This window comes from Podarcis bocagei (assembly GCF_964188305.1).
Source record: "Podarcis bocagei genome assembly, chromosome: 1".
Lineage (NCBI taxonomy): Eukaryota > Metazoa > Chordata > Lepidosauria > Squamata > Lacertidae > Podarcis > Podarcis bocagei.
In genome coordinates this window covers 24,211,492-24,224,376 of record NC_138125.1, presented here as the reverse complement: position 1 = coordinate 24,224,376, position 12,885 = coordinate 24,211,492, and the positions used below count along the sequence as shown (strand labels likewise).

At 45.1% G+C, this 12,885-nt stretch overlaps 2 protein-coding genes across 4 annotated transcripts in view; one reads left to right on the top strand and one right to left on the bottom strand.

Moving 5' to 3' along the window:
• RPS6KA5 (ribosomal protein S6 kinase A5) overlaps positions 1 to 3,892 on the bottom strand; it is a 31,523-nt gene extending 27,631 nt beyond the window's left edge. The window contains exon 1 of the mRNA XM_081173007.1: positions 3,360 to 3,892. Coding sequence (XP_081029133.1) covers positions 3,360 to 3,456 — 97 coding nt within the window. The 5' untranslated portion in view covers positions 3,457 to 3,892. The remainder of the gene's footprint in view (positions 1 to 3,359) is intronic.
• A 139-nt stretch (positions 3,893 to 4,031) lies between these two features.
• The window catches only part of DGLUCY (D-glutamate cyclase), a 32,405-nt gene continuing 23,551 nt past the window's right edge, over positions 4,032 to 12,885 (top strand). The window contains exon 1 of one of the 3 annotated variants that reach the window (XM_081173267.1): positions 4,032 to 4,284. The gene's annotated coding sequence lies outside the window, so the exon portion shown is untranslated. The remainder of the gene's footprint in view (positions 4,285 to 12,885) is intronic. The other 2 variants (XR_014002633.1, XM_081173266.1) reach the window with 2 other exon arrangements.

Below are 12,885 nucleotides of genomic sequence, written 5' to 3'. Positions count from 1 at the left end.
AGGGCTGCATGAAGCCTGGAGAGCGAGAGGGGTCGGTGCGCACCGACCCCCCTCGCTCTCCAGGCTTCAGCGAAAGCCTGCATTCGCTCCATAGGACGCACACACATTTCCCCTTCATTTTTGGAGGGGAAAAAGTGCCTCCTATAGGGCGAAAAATATGGTACTCATTTAAAGAGACAGTACTGTATTAAGCTTGTGTACTGTGTAATCTCCTAATAAATAAACACTAATATATTGGTTAAATATAGTAACTCTATCCAACTAACTTTGTACCATGCTTATTTCCCTCAACTACCAGTTACTGGAAAGTTAAGAAGGTAATGGGTATAAGTAATATTAAATGGTAGCAGAAAACCATTGGCATGGAAGTCAGGTTTTGTAAGGAAACACCTATTTACTTTTCCTCCACACATTCCCATCACACCGTCCTTTGGCTCTAGTCAACCAGAGCAGCTTCTACCTATTCCACCCTTGAAACCCTCCTCATTAGCTGTGATAACTAAATGAAATCTCTAAGTCAGCGGTGGGAAACCCATGTGGCCTAAGAGGCTGTTTCAGCCGAGCAAAGCTCACCTGCTCAAAACACCTGGTGTCATATATGAACTCAGGTGTGGGGCAAACAAAGGAAGGCTTGGGCAAAATGGGCTTTGCAGGCACTGTTGTTCAGCTGATCAGCAGGGTCTGCAAACCTCTTGTGTAGTACTTCCCATGCGCCATCAATTGTGAGCACTTGGGAAGAATTACAGACAAGGCTTCCCCTGCCCTGACAACCAGCTGATTGTCAATGTTTGGGTAGTGCAGTGCATAGTGCTTCCCCAGCACTCACAATCACCTTTTTGTTGATAACTGAGAAGTGCCACACAACTTTTTTGCCCCTATGTTTTCATTTCAAACAGCATCGCAATGGGGTCAGAAAAGGTCCCCTAACTTCATTGTTACATCAGGTGTTTGACAGCTGGGTGGTCCTGCCCACCTGTCAAATGTGGCCTGCAGAGGTATGCATGGATGTAAGTTCCCCATCACTGCTGTAAATTCAGAAACAGTATCATTTCAGTTACCAGCCACTGGATATATACAACAGAAGACCCCTGTTTTCTCATGCACTGCTTGGGAGCTGCTCAGAACATTTGGCTCATCACTGTCTGAAACAAGATTATCTAGATAAAAACAAGTTACTTGCCTAAGGAAGTTAAATGAGTACAAAGTAGAGATGAGATCTGAAACCAATGCCCAAATCATTTCCTTTTCAGTTAATTCTTACCAAGCATTTGTTTTCCTCTGCCACACCAAAATATTCCCTCATATTCCTCCACAATTCCATTTCTGGTCACAGAACCTGCCATTTTTCTAACTTGACATTCTATTCCAAAAGCATGGCACTCTTGCACTCTATCACCTCTTCAGTATCTATCTACCTATAAACCTGATCTTATCCATTATTGCTCTGCCTCCAACATAAAGGGCAGCCAGTTTTCCCAGGACAGACATTAAGCTTGTAATTTCCAGGACCCTTTTAAAAAACTGGTGTCACACTGCCTTACTTTCCAATCCAAAGGTTCAGAGGCTGATCTGAGGGACACATGTTATCAGAAGATCCTCAATTTCACATTTGATTTTTTGATAACTCTCAGATGCATGTCATCTGGACCTGATAATTAGTTTTAATTTTATTAGGCTTAGATGACATAGAACAGTAAGATGCAATATCCACATTACAGTTTTGAGAAAGAGTTTCCCCATCCCTCAACATCTTCTCTATTTTTTGCAGTTTATCTGCTAGTGATTTCTTTAGAAAGTTCATGAACAATTTGTAGCATTCAGCTATCAAGTCACCTAAGTCAGGGGCTTTATTGGGCTTTAATGATTTCATTGCACTAACTGCCTCATCTTCCATAATATGTGCAATTCATAGTAACTGAGGAGGTACCCATTCAGTACTGTGAGGTTCAGCAGTTACTCCACTAACAGCATACGTTCGCTGGGACTTACTTCTATGTAAGTACAGTGGTGCCCCGCAAGACGAATGCCTCGCAAGATGAAAAACTCGCTAGACGAAAGGGTTTTTCGGTTTTGCGTTGCTTCGCTAGACAAATTTCCCTATGGGCTTGCTTCGCAAGACAAAAACGTCTTGCACTTTTTTTTAAAAGCCGCTTGAAGAGGCGCAGTTGCGACGGACCGTGCTTCGCAAGACGAAAAACATCGCAAGACGAAAAGACTCGTGGAACGAATTCTTTTCGTCTTGCGAGGCACCACTGTATGCACAGCAGACATGGGGAATGTGTGGACTTGGAAATGTTGTTGGGATCTATTCCACACCAACCCCAAGCAGCATCACCAACAGTCCAAGTATAACAGGAGCTCAGTGAACAACATCTGGAGGGCCACATATCCACCTCCTGCATAGGATTGCATCCTATATTACCAAGAAAGCTATTTAAAACCAGGGGTGCCAACTTGAATAAAATATTGGGCAGGTAAGCCCCCCACACTGCAGAACCGATCACATGACACACACAGGCACTATTTGAATGGAAATGTTCATCAACTTTGGAGAGGCCTGGACCCCCTCAACTATTTTATTGGGGGGGCAAGGGACCTCTGCCCCTAGAAGTTGGCTCCTAGGTTTAAAACAGCAACAACTGCCATTGTAACAATATTAATGCATGGTGAGGAATGAGTGAGAGAAACAACAAGGTTTCTTTACCAGAAATACCGTGTGCATAACAATAAAGCGCAACGTTTTTGAGCAACAGAAGAATCAGGGCAATCTAGGGGGGAAACTGCAAATGCCCTGGGCGATTTCCTACGAAGACCGCTGCCAAAATTCGCAGCAAGGCGATGGGTGAGGAGTAGGCATCTTTCCCAAACCTCCGTTCACCAAAGTACGTACCCGCCTCGACAGGTCTCTCCTCTCCTGACATCGCTCGCCGCTTTCCCACAGCTGCCACTCGCCCGCCGCCAAACATTTCCCCCTCGTCCGGCGCTGCAACCGAGTCCTTCTCCCCGTCCCGCTTCCCCAACCTCCCAGCCCAAGCCCTCCCCGCGCTCCCCGGTTCTCCCCCGAGCCCTTCTTCTGCGGGCCTTAGTCGCCGCCCCTTCCTTAGCCCCATCGAGCAGCGTCCTCCTCCAGAGCTGCCCCGAGGCGCCTCGGCGACCCACTTCCCCCGTTTCTCCCCCCCTTACCACCTCACGCGCAGCTCACTTTGGCACACGGAAACAAGCACTCCCTGATACCCCCCCTAACATCCCCCAGAGTTTCACGGGGATCTTCGCGCGCTTCCCTCCCTCCCCAGCCCCACATTTCGCGCCTCTCCCCCCCCCAACAGACCTTCCTTTCAAGAGGCTGACCTACTACTCACCGTTCTTCAGCTCGTGTTTGACGGTGAAGAGAGACGGGTCCGCTTCTTCCGCGGAGCGCCCGGGGGCTCCTTCCATTTCCTCCGGGGGTCCCTCCATTTCCTCACAAAGCCCCCCGCCGCCGCCGCCCCCCACTTTTCACCCTCTCCACGCCTGCCCCCCACCCCACGGAGTGCCGAGGGTGAGGCAGGGAGGCTCAGCCAGCGCCGCCCGAAAGGGAGACTTTATCCCTCAGCGAAGGTGCCCCATGTTCCGAGGGCTGCTGCTGCTGTTGTTGTTCTGAGGGGAAGAAAAAAACAACCAACGAGAGCTTTAGAAGACAATAACGAAACGAGGCGCCTACATTGACATGCGCCCGTTTAACCATCGGCGCCTTTGGAAGCGCTTCAGAGCTCCTCTCACTCACCCACCGACCCCCATTCCTAGCTGGGGGGCGGGAGGGAGTAGAGAGACCGCCAAGAGGGTGGGGGGAGGGGCGGCAGGGTGAAGAAGCTCCGTTATCGACGAGATTCTATCGACTCCCCTCCCCTCCCCGCCGCCGCCACACTGAAGCAATCGGGGAAGGAGGTGGGAGGGGCGAGCCGAACGCCCATTGGCCCGCCAGGCTACACACGGCGCCCACGATTGGACAGCGCCCTTTGCATGTTACCACCCTCCCTCCGCCAAAAAGCCGCGGCCCGCCATTGGTTCAGCGCTTGGGCCAATCGCTCGCGCCATTTCTCGCTCTCTCGCCTGTCCCCTCCCTCCGCTTCCAGTCTCTGAGGGGATTCGGCTGCTGCTGCTCCTCCTCCTCCTCACCCCCCTCCTCGGCTCTCCGCCGCCCGGTTCACCTCCTCCCCGCTTTCGAGTAAATATTATGCTCCCGCCTCTCGAGCGGGCCGAGTCTCGAAGAGGCTAGATCGGTTGCCTAGACACGGAGGATGGCCGGTGAGTGGACCCTTGGCGGCGCTGTCACCAGCTGGGCTTGGAGGGTCTCGCGGAAATGCTGCCTCCCTTCTTGCAGCCGTCATTAGCCTTTCAGCAAGAGCAAAAAATGCAAAAGCAAAACAAAAAAGAGGAGGACACGGTGTCTCCGCGTTTAAGAGGCGCAGGGCGGGCAGAAGCAGCTTCCCGATCTCATTTCTAGTGACGGGAAAGTACAACTGATGTAGTCAAGCTGCAAGTGATTTCGGGGTGGGTGGGGAACATAACTGTCAACGTTTCTCCCTTTTTAAGGGAAATTCCCTTATTCCGAATAGGATTCCTCGCAAGAAAAGGGAAAAGTTGACAGCTATGGCGGGGAGTCATTTCTGCAGCCAGCAGACGTAGCTAGGAATAGTCCTCGCTTTGAGGTGGCTAGAAATGGCAAACGACTTTCAAATGTCAAAGCACAGAGTATATTTCTGAGGCAGTTAGGCCCGTGATTTATTTCCTTGTACAGTTGGGGTGTAAATGATTACCCCCCCCCCCACAGAGAGAGACACATACATTGATCATCAACCAATGTTTTGTTTTTGTTTTTTGCTTCTTTAGTGCAAGGCAAGTGCTTTTTTCTTTTTCTTTTAGGGATACTGGTAACAAAGTACTGCAGCTCTTCTAGAGGTTAACTCTGAGGTTTTCAGAGCAATCCCGTACTTGCGTATCCTGAGATACGCTGTGACTGCACCAGTGGAACAGCCAGCCTGTTCCAGGCATCTCATATAGAGGTTAAGACTGTCAGCCAGGAGAGCCATGTTCTGTCCCTACTGTCAGAAGAAGTATGCCTCTTAATGCTACCTGCTGGGAACTGCAGGTGGGCAAAGTGCAGCTGCCCTCACACCCTGCTTGCAGGTGTACCACAGGAACCTGATGGCCATTGTGAGAGCAGGCTGCTGGACTAGATAAGTCATTGGCCTAATCCAGCCAAGCGCTTCTTAGGCTCTTTTGTTCTTATGCCCAGAAGGGGTGTAGGAAAACACACAAGTAGAAAATACAACATATATGCATATATGGCAGACCTGCCCACAGACACTGGAAACTCTGCACTCCCTGATTCATTAATGGAGGAATAGCCATGGACTGAACAGGTATAGCATATGGCTCTCCATAATATTTGTCCCATCCCAACCACAACTCCACTGGATTTTTGTGTATCTGACATATTCTACCACTGTGTCTGTCTTGGCAGCAGTGCATATGGCGTTCATGCAGCAAAGCAAGGCTTCCATCAAATGCTACTGTAGCCTCTCAGACAGCATGTATTTAGCATAGGATTGTGCCTTCGGGCTGCAATACTGTACTCACTTACATGGGGGTAAGGCCCATTTATCTAAATGGGACTTATTTCTGACTAGGTGTGCATTAGGAAGAAAGCCCCATTCAACATGCATAAGATGAAGGTGCACATCTATGATTAGGTTTAACAATGAGAAGATTGTATGCATATGCACACAAAACTTAGGAACACCTGCTTTTCAAAGGAATTTAGCTATTACTTTCCTAGCACTGGAAAATAACGAGGACTGCTGGAGAGTTACAGAATTATGGAATACTAAGAAAGTCCTTCAAATACATTGCAGTGAAGTGTTTCTTGGCTTGTTTGTACACCCTGTTAATTTGATCTAGACTTGCATTCATTTACACGACTAAAGCAAATCCAAGGCGGGGTGTGTGTGTACGGAATTACCATAATAGCTAGCAAACACATTGGTGTTGAGATGTGGATGATTCCTGATGGCAATCCCAAATCAGCATCTTCTGTACTTCTCCATGTAAAGAACTGATCTGTCTTGCATGTACACAGGCACTAGAATTTAACAGCTGAAATACTAAAACTATTTGTATTTACTGAATTACGTAATGCTGAAGTATACCTTCATTGCTTTCATACGATATTGATGAATTATTCTATACAGCATAATGAATATGTTGTGTGTGTGTGTGTGTGTGTGTGTGTGTGTGATATAAATATATATATGTAAAAAGTGATGTACAGATATAGAGGGAGATAGATATTGCATTGATAGTTGAGGAATATTTTCTCAATATTTACATTCAGTGGCTTGCTGCTTACTAACTTACTTAAGAACCTTTTGCTGACTGTGTAATTTGTATGTCTAGTAGGACACTAATGAGCACATGTCCCAAAATCTTCACAGAAACCAGCTAGTGAGGGAGCCTGCTCCACAAACTGGAGAGAACCCTGGCTGAGGAAGCAGCAAAGCGAGTTAGGCAAATGTGTGAATTAGGCAGCAAGGCAAGGAGGCCAGGGCACCCCACTCTGCCCAACAAAATTATCATGAGATAAGCTTATTTTCTTTAAAATTATCCTAAAATCATATATTCACTACTATCTGTTAAACCTTATCAGATAAGGCTTATCTCACCCTGAAGTCCCAAAAACATTTTATAAAGAATCTTTCAGATATACTTAGGTATTTCTGCTTAGATCTGTGCTATCTAGTTGATGGGAAAGCCAGATCTTCTCCAGCAACTGCAGGGGCATAGTCACAAGCTTTGGTGGCAAATGCTTTCCTGTACTCTGCAAGGTAGGTGGTGCCGAGTCACTCCACCCCACTTGCTTCTAACCATAAGTCAAAATCCCCTTTCCTTCTTGTTATCACAATTACTCAAAGATCAAACAAATCCCACTTTGAATGGTCCTTGGGAATAATGATGTCATACCAGTTTTACAGCAAAGTTTTACAGCAAAGGAAGGATCTCTGTGCACCAGTTCTGACTGGGACCCAGGCGTTCAGTCCTATGCTGTATTGCCTCCATGCAGCTGAGCCCAGGATTGGGCTTTTATTAAAGTTTTGGGGGTGAGAAGTTAAACAAGAAGTGCATAACGATAGCCTTCACCCTTAACTGTAACAAGCTGGAATTGAGGTGGAAATAGAAATAGAGGGCTTGGAAAGGAAGCCCAGGGCTATTTGTAGCCTTCAAACTCTTCAAAAGCTGTTACATAAGCAAAGTAAGCTATCTGAACTCTTGATCACATTAGCACTGCAATGGTCCATTCCACAGAGCTCATGAGTAATAAAAACTTGGTAATAAAAATTCCATGAGTTCAGTAATAATAAGCTCTATGGTGGGGAAAGATAATGAAATTGTATAGTCCAGGTGTAGCCCTGCAAGTTGTTCTTGTTATGCAGCAGGAGCTACTCTCAGAACTTTTGCAGATTTGTATGAAAACCTTTACAATACTGATCCAACCTATTTACAGGACACTTGTATTCAAGCAAGACCAAATTGATATTTTGATCAGGTATCTTACGACTGAAGATAAGGTAGCAAAAAAAATAAAAATGTAAACAAAGCAAAGCACAAGGGCTAGATGGCTTTTTTGGGGGGGGGGGTTCTATAAAGCTTTGAAAGATTCTCTTGCTCCTATACTAGCCTCCCTGCATAATACCATCATGAATGCTAGTACTGTACCACCCTTGTGGAATATGTCAAGACATTGTCTTGAGCAAACCGGTTTGGGACCCTAATCAGGACAGGGAAATCTGAGATGTAGTATTGGCTAATAGACTGGGTAGGTTGATAGGTGCCAAAACATCAGCAGGGCTTAGTCCCTCACAGCCAAATTGTTGACTCAGTCCAGAGGATCCTGAATATTATGCACCATTGTAAAACTAAGCAGGAGCCAGTGGCATTGGTCTCTCTAGATGCATATAAGGTTTTCAGCCAGATCAAATGGCCTTCAGGTTCTAACCCATTTGAACATGGGCAATAAATTCATGAGTGTGACCCACAGCATTTACACAGAACCTGCAGCCAACGGTACAGCTTTGCTACTATTGGGGAATAGCATGAAGTATTTGGAGATGGTTCCCCCCAAAAGGCCTTATCTGGCTCAAAAGGCAAAGCTGTGGCCCATTGAGCAAAGAGGTGAAAAGGGAGTTGCAAGCATGGAATAACAATCTCACCTGGCTGGTATAGAAATGGCTATCTCCCTCAACTTCTGTACTTGTTTCAAACACTCCTTGTTCTGCTGCAGGCAGAAATAAATACTTGGCAGCAACTAGTAAACCAGTTTATCAGGAGTAATGGAAAAACCCAAGGTGAATAAAAATATGCTGTACGACTGCCAACAGATAGGGGTTTGGGAATTCCAAGTCTGCAAGTGTATTATGAAGCCTACAATTTAATGCAACTGATTCAATTGGTCAAGGGCAATTACGATTTCAATTGGGTAGGCATGGAGAGCACAACTGTTGGACAGGGCCCTTCAGTTTCTTAAGCTGACTGCAACCAGGTTACAAAACACAAACCCATACAATCCGACTATCCTCTCAGTATAACAAAGGTGGTTCATAGTACCAGCTCCTTCTGAATCACCTCTTACTCCCATTTTGAAATACCCACATTTCGCAGACGTGTCTAAATATAACCAATTTGAAGTGTGGGAGGGGAAGGGTCTGTATAGGGTGGTGGACTTGTTCTTCAATGGGGTGCCTCCTATCTACAGAACAATTGCAAGGGGGGAGCAGGGGGGCAGCTACCCCCTAAATCAAGTAAAGCAAAAAAATACTTAACTAACTGAGGTTCTCCCCACCCAACATGAAGCCTGCCCCCCTAACTTGAAGGCTGCCCTCCCCAACATAAATCCTGGCTACGCCCATGAACTAGACTGGGAGGTGAGGCCCTCTTGGCTATAGCTAATGCTGATTCCATTGTTAAGCAGATACAATTTTCATACACAAGAGCCTCTGAGAATATTAACATTTTATAAATACAATGCAGGCTTGTCTCAGCACATTGTGGGTCGACCATGCTATTCCTAAAATCAGTTTAGGAGAACAATCTAGATAAGATGAATATTTTTGTATTGTATTTGTTGTAGGTATTATTTGTAGCTGCTTTTTTATTTTGGCAAAAGAGATAAAGATATAATTACCAAAGGAAAGAGGTAAGCGAGACATCTAGAACTGATCAAAGTCAATAAACTAGTACTCATGAAGCTTTGATTTTACTGCAGAGCGGCTGCAAACACACACCTTATATTTACAGCAGATTTAAAGCACAGGGCTTCCCCCAAATAATCGTAGGAAATGTAGTTTACCCCTCACAGAGCTACAATTCCCAGCACCCTTACAGTCTTTGGGGAAAGCCATGTGCTTTATATATATGGTGTATAGAGAATGTCCTTCTTGTGTCCTTGTTCAAAAACAGTCATAAAGCTAAATATCCTGTGTGGTGATTTTAGACTCTTCCCCCCAAAATGCTTTCCAGTATTTAGATAGCAGTCCAAACTTGCTGATGTTGATGTGATGGTAGTGGTGTGTGTGTGTGTTGGGATTCAGGTACTCAGTCACCTCCACCAGCAGAGAGGAGAGCCACTGATGCAGCTGGTGTGTTTGTGTTCTGCCACAACGTAAGCCCTGAGCCCTTTGCACTGCAAGTGGTAAACTAGAACTCATGGACCTCTTGCCAGCAGTGACCAGCAGAAGGTCCCCAAAGCACCTTGCCAGGCACTGGAGGCTTTGGATCTGCTGGCTAGAAATCCCTGCAGATTCCCACCACCATGGGCTAATCCTTGGGCCCCTCAGCTGCACCAGCCTGGAGCTGTCATAGCAGAAAAGAGGAACTCACAGCCACTACCACTTTATTCCCTGGTCAATAAAAAGGACAGGGCTGTGGTTCTGGTGGTGACAGCTCTGCCCATCATCACCATTCAAATCTATCACATGTGGACATGCAGAACATTCCATGGCCTTTGCATTCCTGCCAGCACTTAGGAAATCTCTCTTTACATTTGGTCTTGTTGACATTGGCTATCATGTCTGCTTTATTTTTAGAGAAGATTAGGATTGGTTTTTTATTACTTTAAATTATTATTTTTGGCATCCTAAAGTAAGTTGAACTTACTCTTAAACTTGCTAGGACTGTTCAACCTTAGTCATACAGTTGCACTGGGCTAGTTGCTGCATATGGTCACTGATTATTATAGCTACCTCACTGTTTGTATGCACATCATGTGTTATCTCCTTGAAAGGTTAGCTGTTGGGTATGAATATTAGCGTTCACTCAGCTATTAAAATGACAGCTCTGTTAATATTTTTAGAAAGCTTGTCTTTATTGACATTGCTTAAGGACAGGCCTATTATTTTGCTTACTGAGCAGTGAACATTCAGTGCTCCTGGGATTGTTATAATTATTATTATCACTATTATCTGCAGCTCATTATGGCACGAAGGCTGTGGACCTATGCACATTTATTTGGAAGTGAGCGCTGTTCATGATACTTCTATTAAACAAGCTTACAGGTGAAACTCGGAAAATTTGAATATCGTGGAAAAGTTCATTTATTTCAGTAATTCAACTTAAAAGGTGAAACTAATATGTGAGATAGACTCATGACATACAAAGTGAGATATGTCAAGCCTTTATTTGTTATAATTGTGATGATCATGGCGTACAGCTGATGAAAACCCCAGATTAACAATCTCAGAAAATTAGAATATTAAATGAAATCAGCAAAACAAGGACTACAAATACAGCAATACTGGACCTCTGAGAAGTAGAAGCATGCATATGTACTCAGTACTTGGTTTGGGCCCCTTTTGCATCAATTACTGCCTCAATGCGGTGTGGCATGGATGCTATCAGCCTGTGGCACTGCTGAGGTGTTATGGAAGACCAGGATACTTCAATAGTAGCCTTCAGCTCTTCTGCATTGCTCGGTCTCATGTCTCTCATCTTTCTCTTGGCAATGCCCCATAAATTCTCTATGGGGTTCAGGTCAGGCAAGTTTGCTGGCCAATCAAGCACAGTAATCCCATGGGCATTGATCCAGGTTTTGGTACTTTTGGCAGTGTGGGCAGGTGCCAAAGTCCTGCTGGAAAATGAAGTCAGCATCCCCATAAAGCTTGTCTGCGGAAGGAAGCATGAAGTATTCCAAAATCTCCTGGTAGATGGCTGTGTTGACCCTGGACTTAATGAAGCACAGTGGACCAACACCAGCTGATGACATGGCTCCCCAAATCAACACAGATTGCGGAAACTTCAAGCATCTGGCATTGTGTGACTCCCCATTCTTCCTCCAGACTCTGGGTCCTTGGTTTCCAAATGAAATGCAAAAGCTGCTCTCATCAGAAAATTATAACAAATAAAGGCTTGACATATCTCGCTTTGCATGTCATGAGTCTATCTCATATATTAGTTTCACCGTTTAAGTTGAATTACTGAAATAAATGAACTTTTCCATGATATTCTGATTTTCCGAGTGTCACCTGTATAGGATTGCGCTGTGTTCCAGGAATATGAGCAAAATAGATTTTTGTTGACAATTACTGTATATACTTCTTATACTTTCATTGTCCTCTCTAGCTGAAATCACTGGTATAAAATTGTCACCAAACTACTGTTTAGAATCAGAAGATAAACAGTGAAGTGATTTTTAAAGGAAAAAATTATAGAGGCCTTTAGGTAAATAAGTACTCAATTAAGTTCAAATGAATATGAGCAGTTGAACCCACTATCCTAGCCTGTTTCTTGCTGTTTTAGGTTTGGCAGCACTGTAGTAACAAAGGAGCCCTGCCAGGCAGAAATCTACCTTCTAGGTGACTCCTAAAGTTGCAGAAATATCAACCTAGCTGTCTAGCTCAATCCCCACTTACTTGCACTCTTGCCGATACATTTCCTGCCAATAGCACAATAAACTCATATCATGAGTGCTTTACATTCACTTTTTTGTTTTTTCTGAAATCCACTAGGAGCAGAAGCTGGGGGGAAGGTTATTTTTTATACCAATTTATGTTGGTTAGTCCAGAGGGAGGAGACTGCAATGGTGATAGCTGATGAGACAGTGGAATATTGTGGTGGAGGAAGAAATGACAATGGGGACCCCTCTGGCTTGAGAGAATGACAGTGAATATCTCACTTGGTATTGTGGTTGGTAGAGCACCTCCAAAACACAGCACAGCACAGCAAAAATGATCACCTGCCCATCTTCTGAATTTGGAGCTGGGGAAGGGAATGAGATGTAGCCATCCTACATTGTGGGGTGAAATAGACTCGGAGTCAAGAGTGGATTTCATGCTCTTTATTCAGCTCATAGTGGTGCGGAGGAATGGAAGTTCCCCCATAATGTCTGCTTTATATACATTATTTACACAATGGGCCCCACATGATTGTCTAATTCCGGGATTCTCCTGTAGGCCAATCAGGTTGCAGATTCACTTCCACCTGGAGCTGGATTGGGTGGCTCCTGTGGACCAATCAGACTGCTGCATTCTGGATCCTATTATTCTAGGACCAATCAGACTGCTGCATTCTGAATCCTATTATTCTAGGACCAATCAGACTGCTGCATTCTGAATCCTATTGTTCTAGGACCAATCAGACTGCTGCATTTTGGATCCTATTCAACTCAGTACATAACATGGGGCATCTTTGCACCCAGTTTTTCAACCTCCCTTCCTTTCCACAGATTTTCTCCTGTTCCTCAACCTCATCCGGGGGTTTTCTCCAGCCAACCTCACCTTTCAGTTGATATATAAATAGATCCAGTAGTAATGTTCTGTGGAGGTTTTTCCTGACATAGTGAGGGAAAAGGGAACTGTC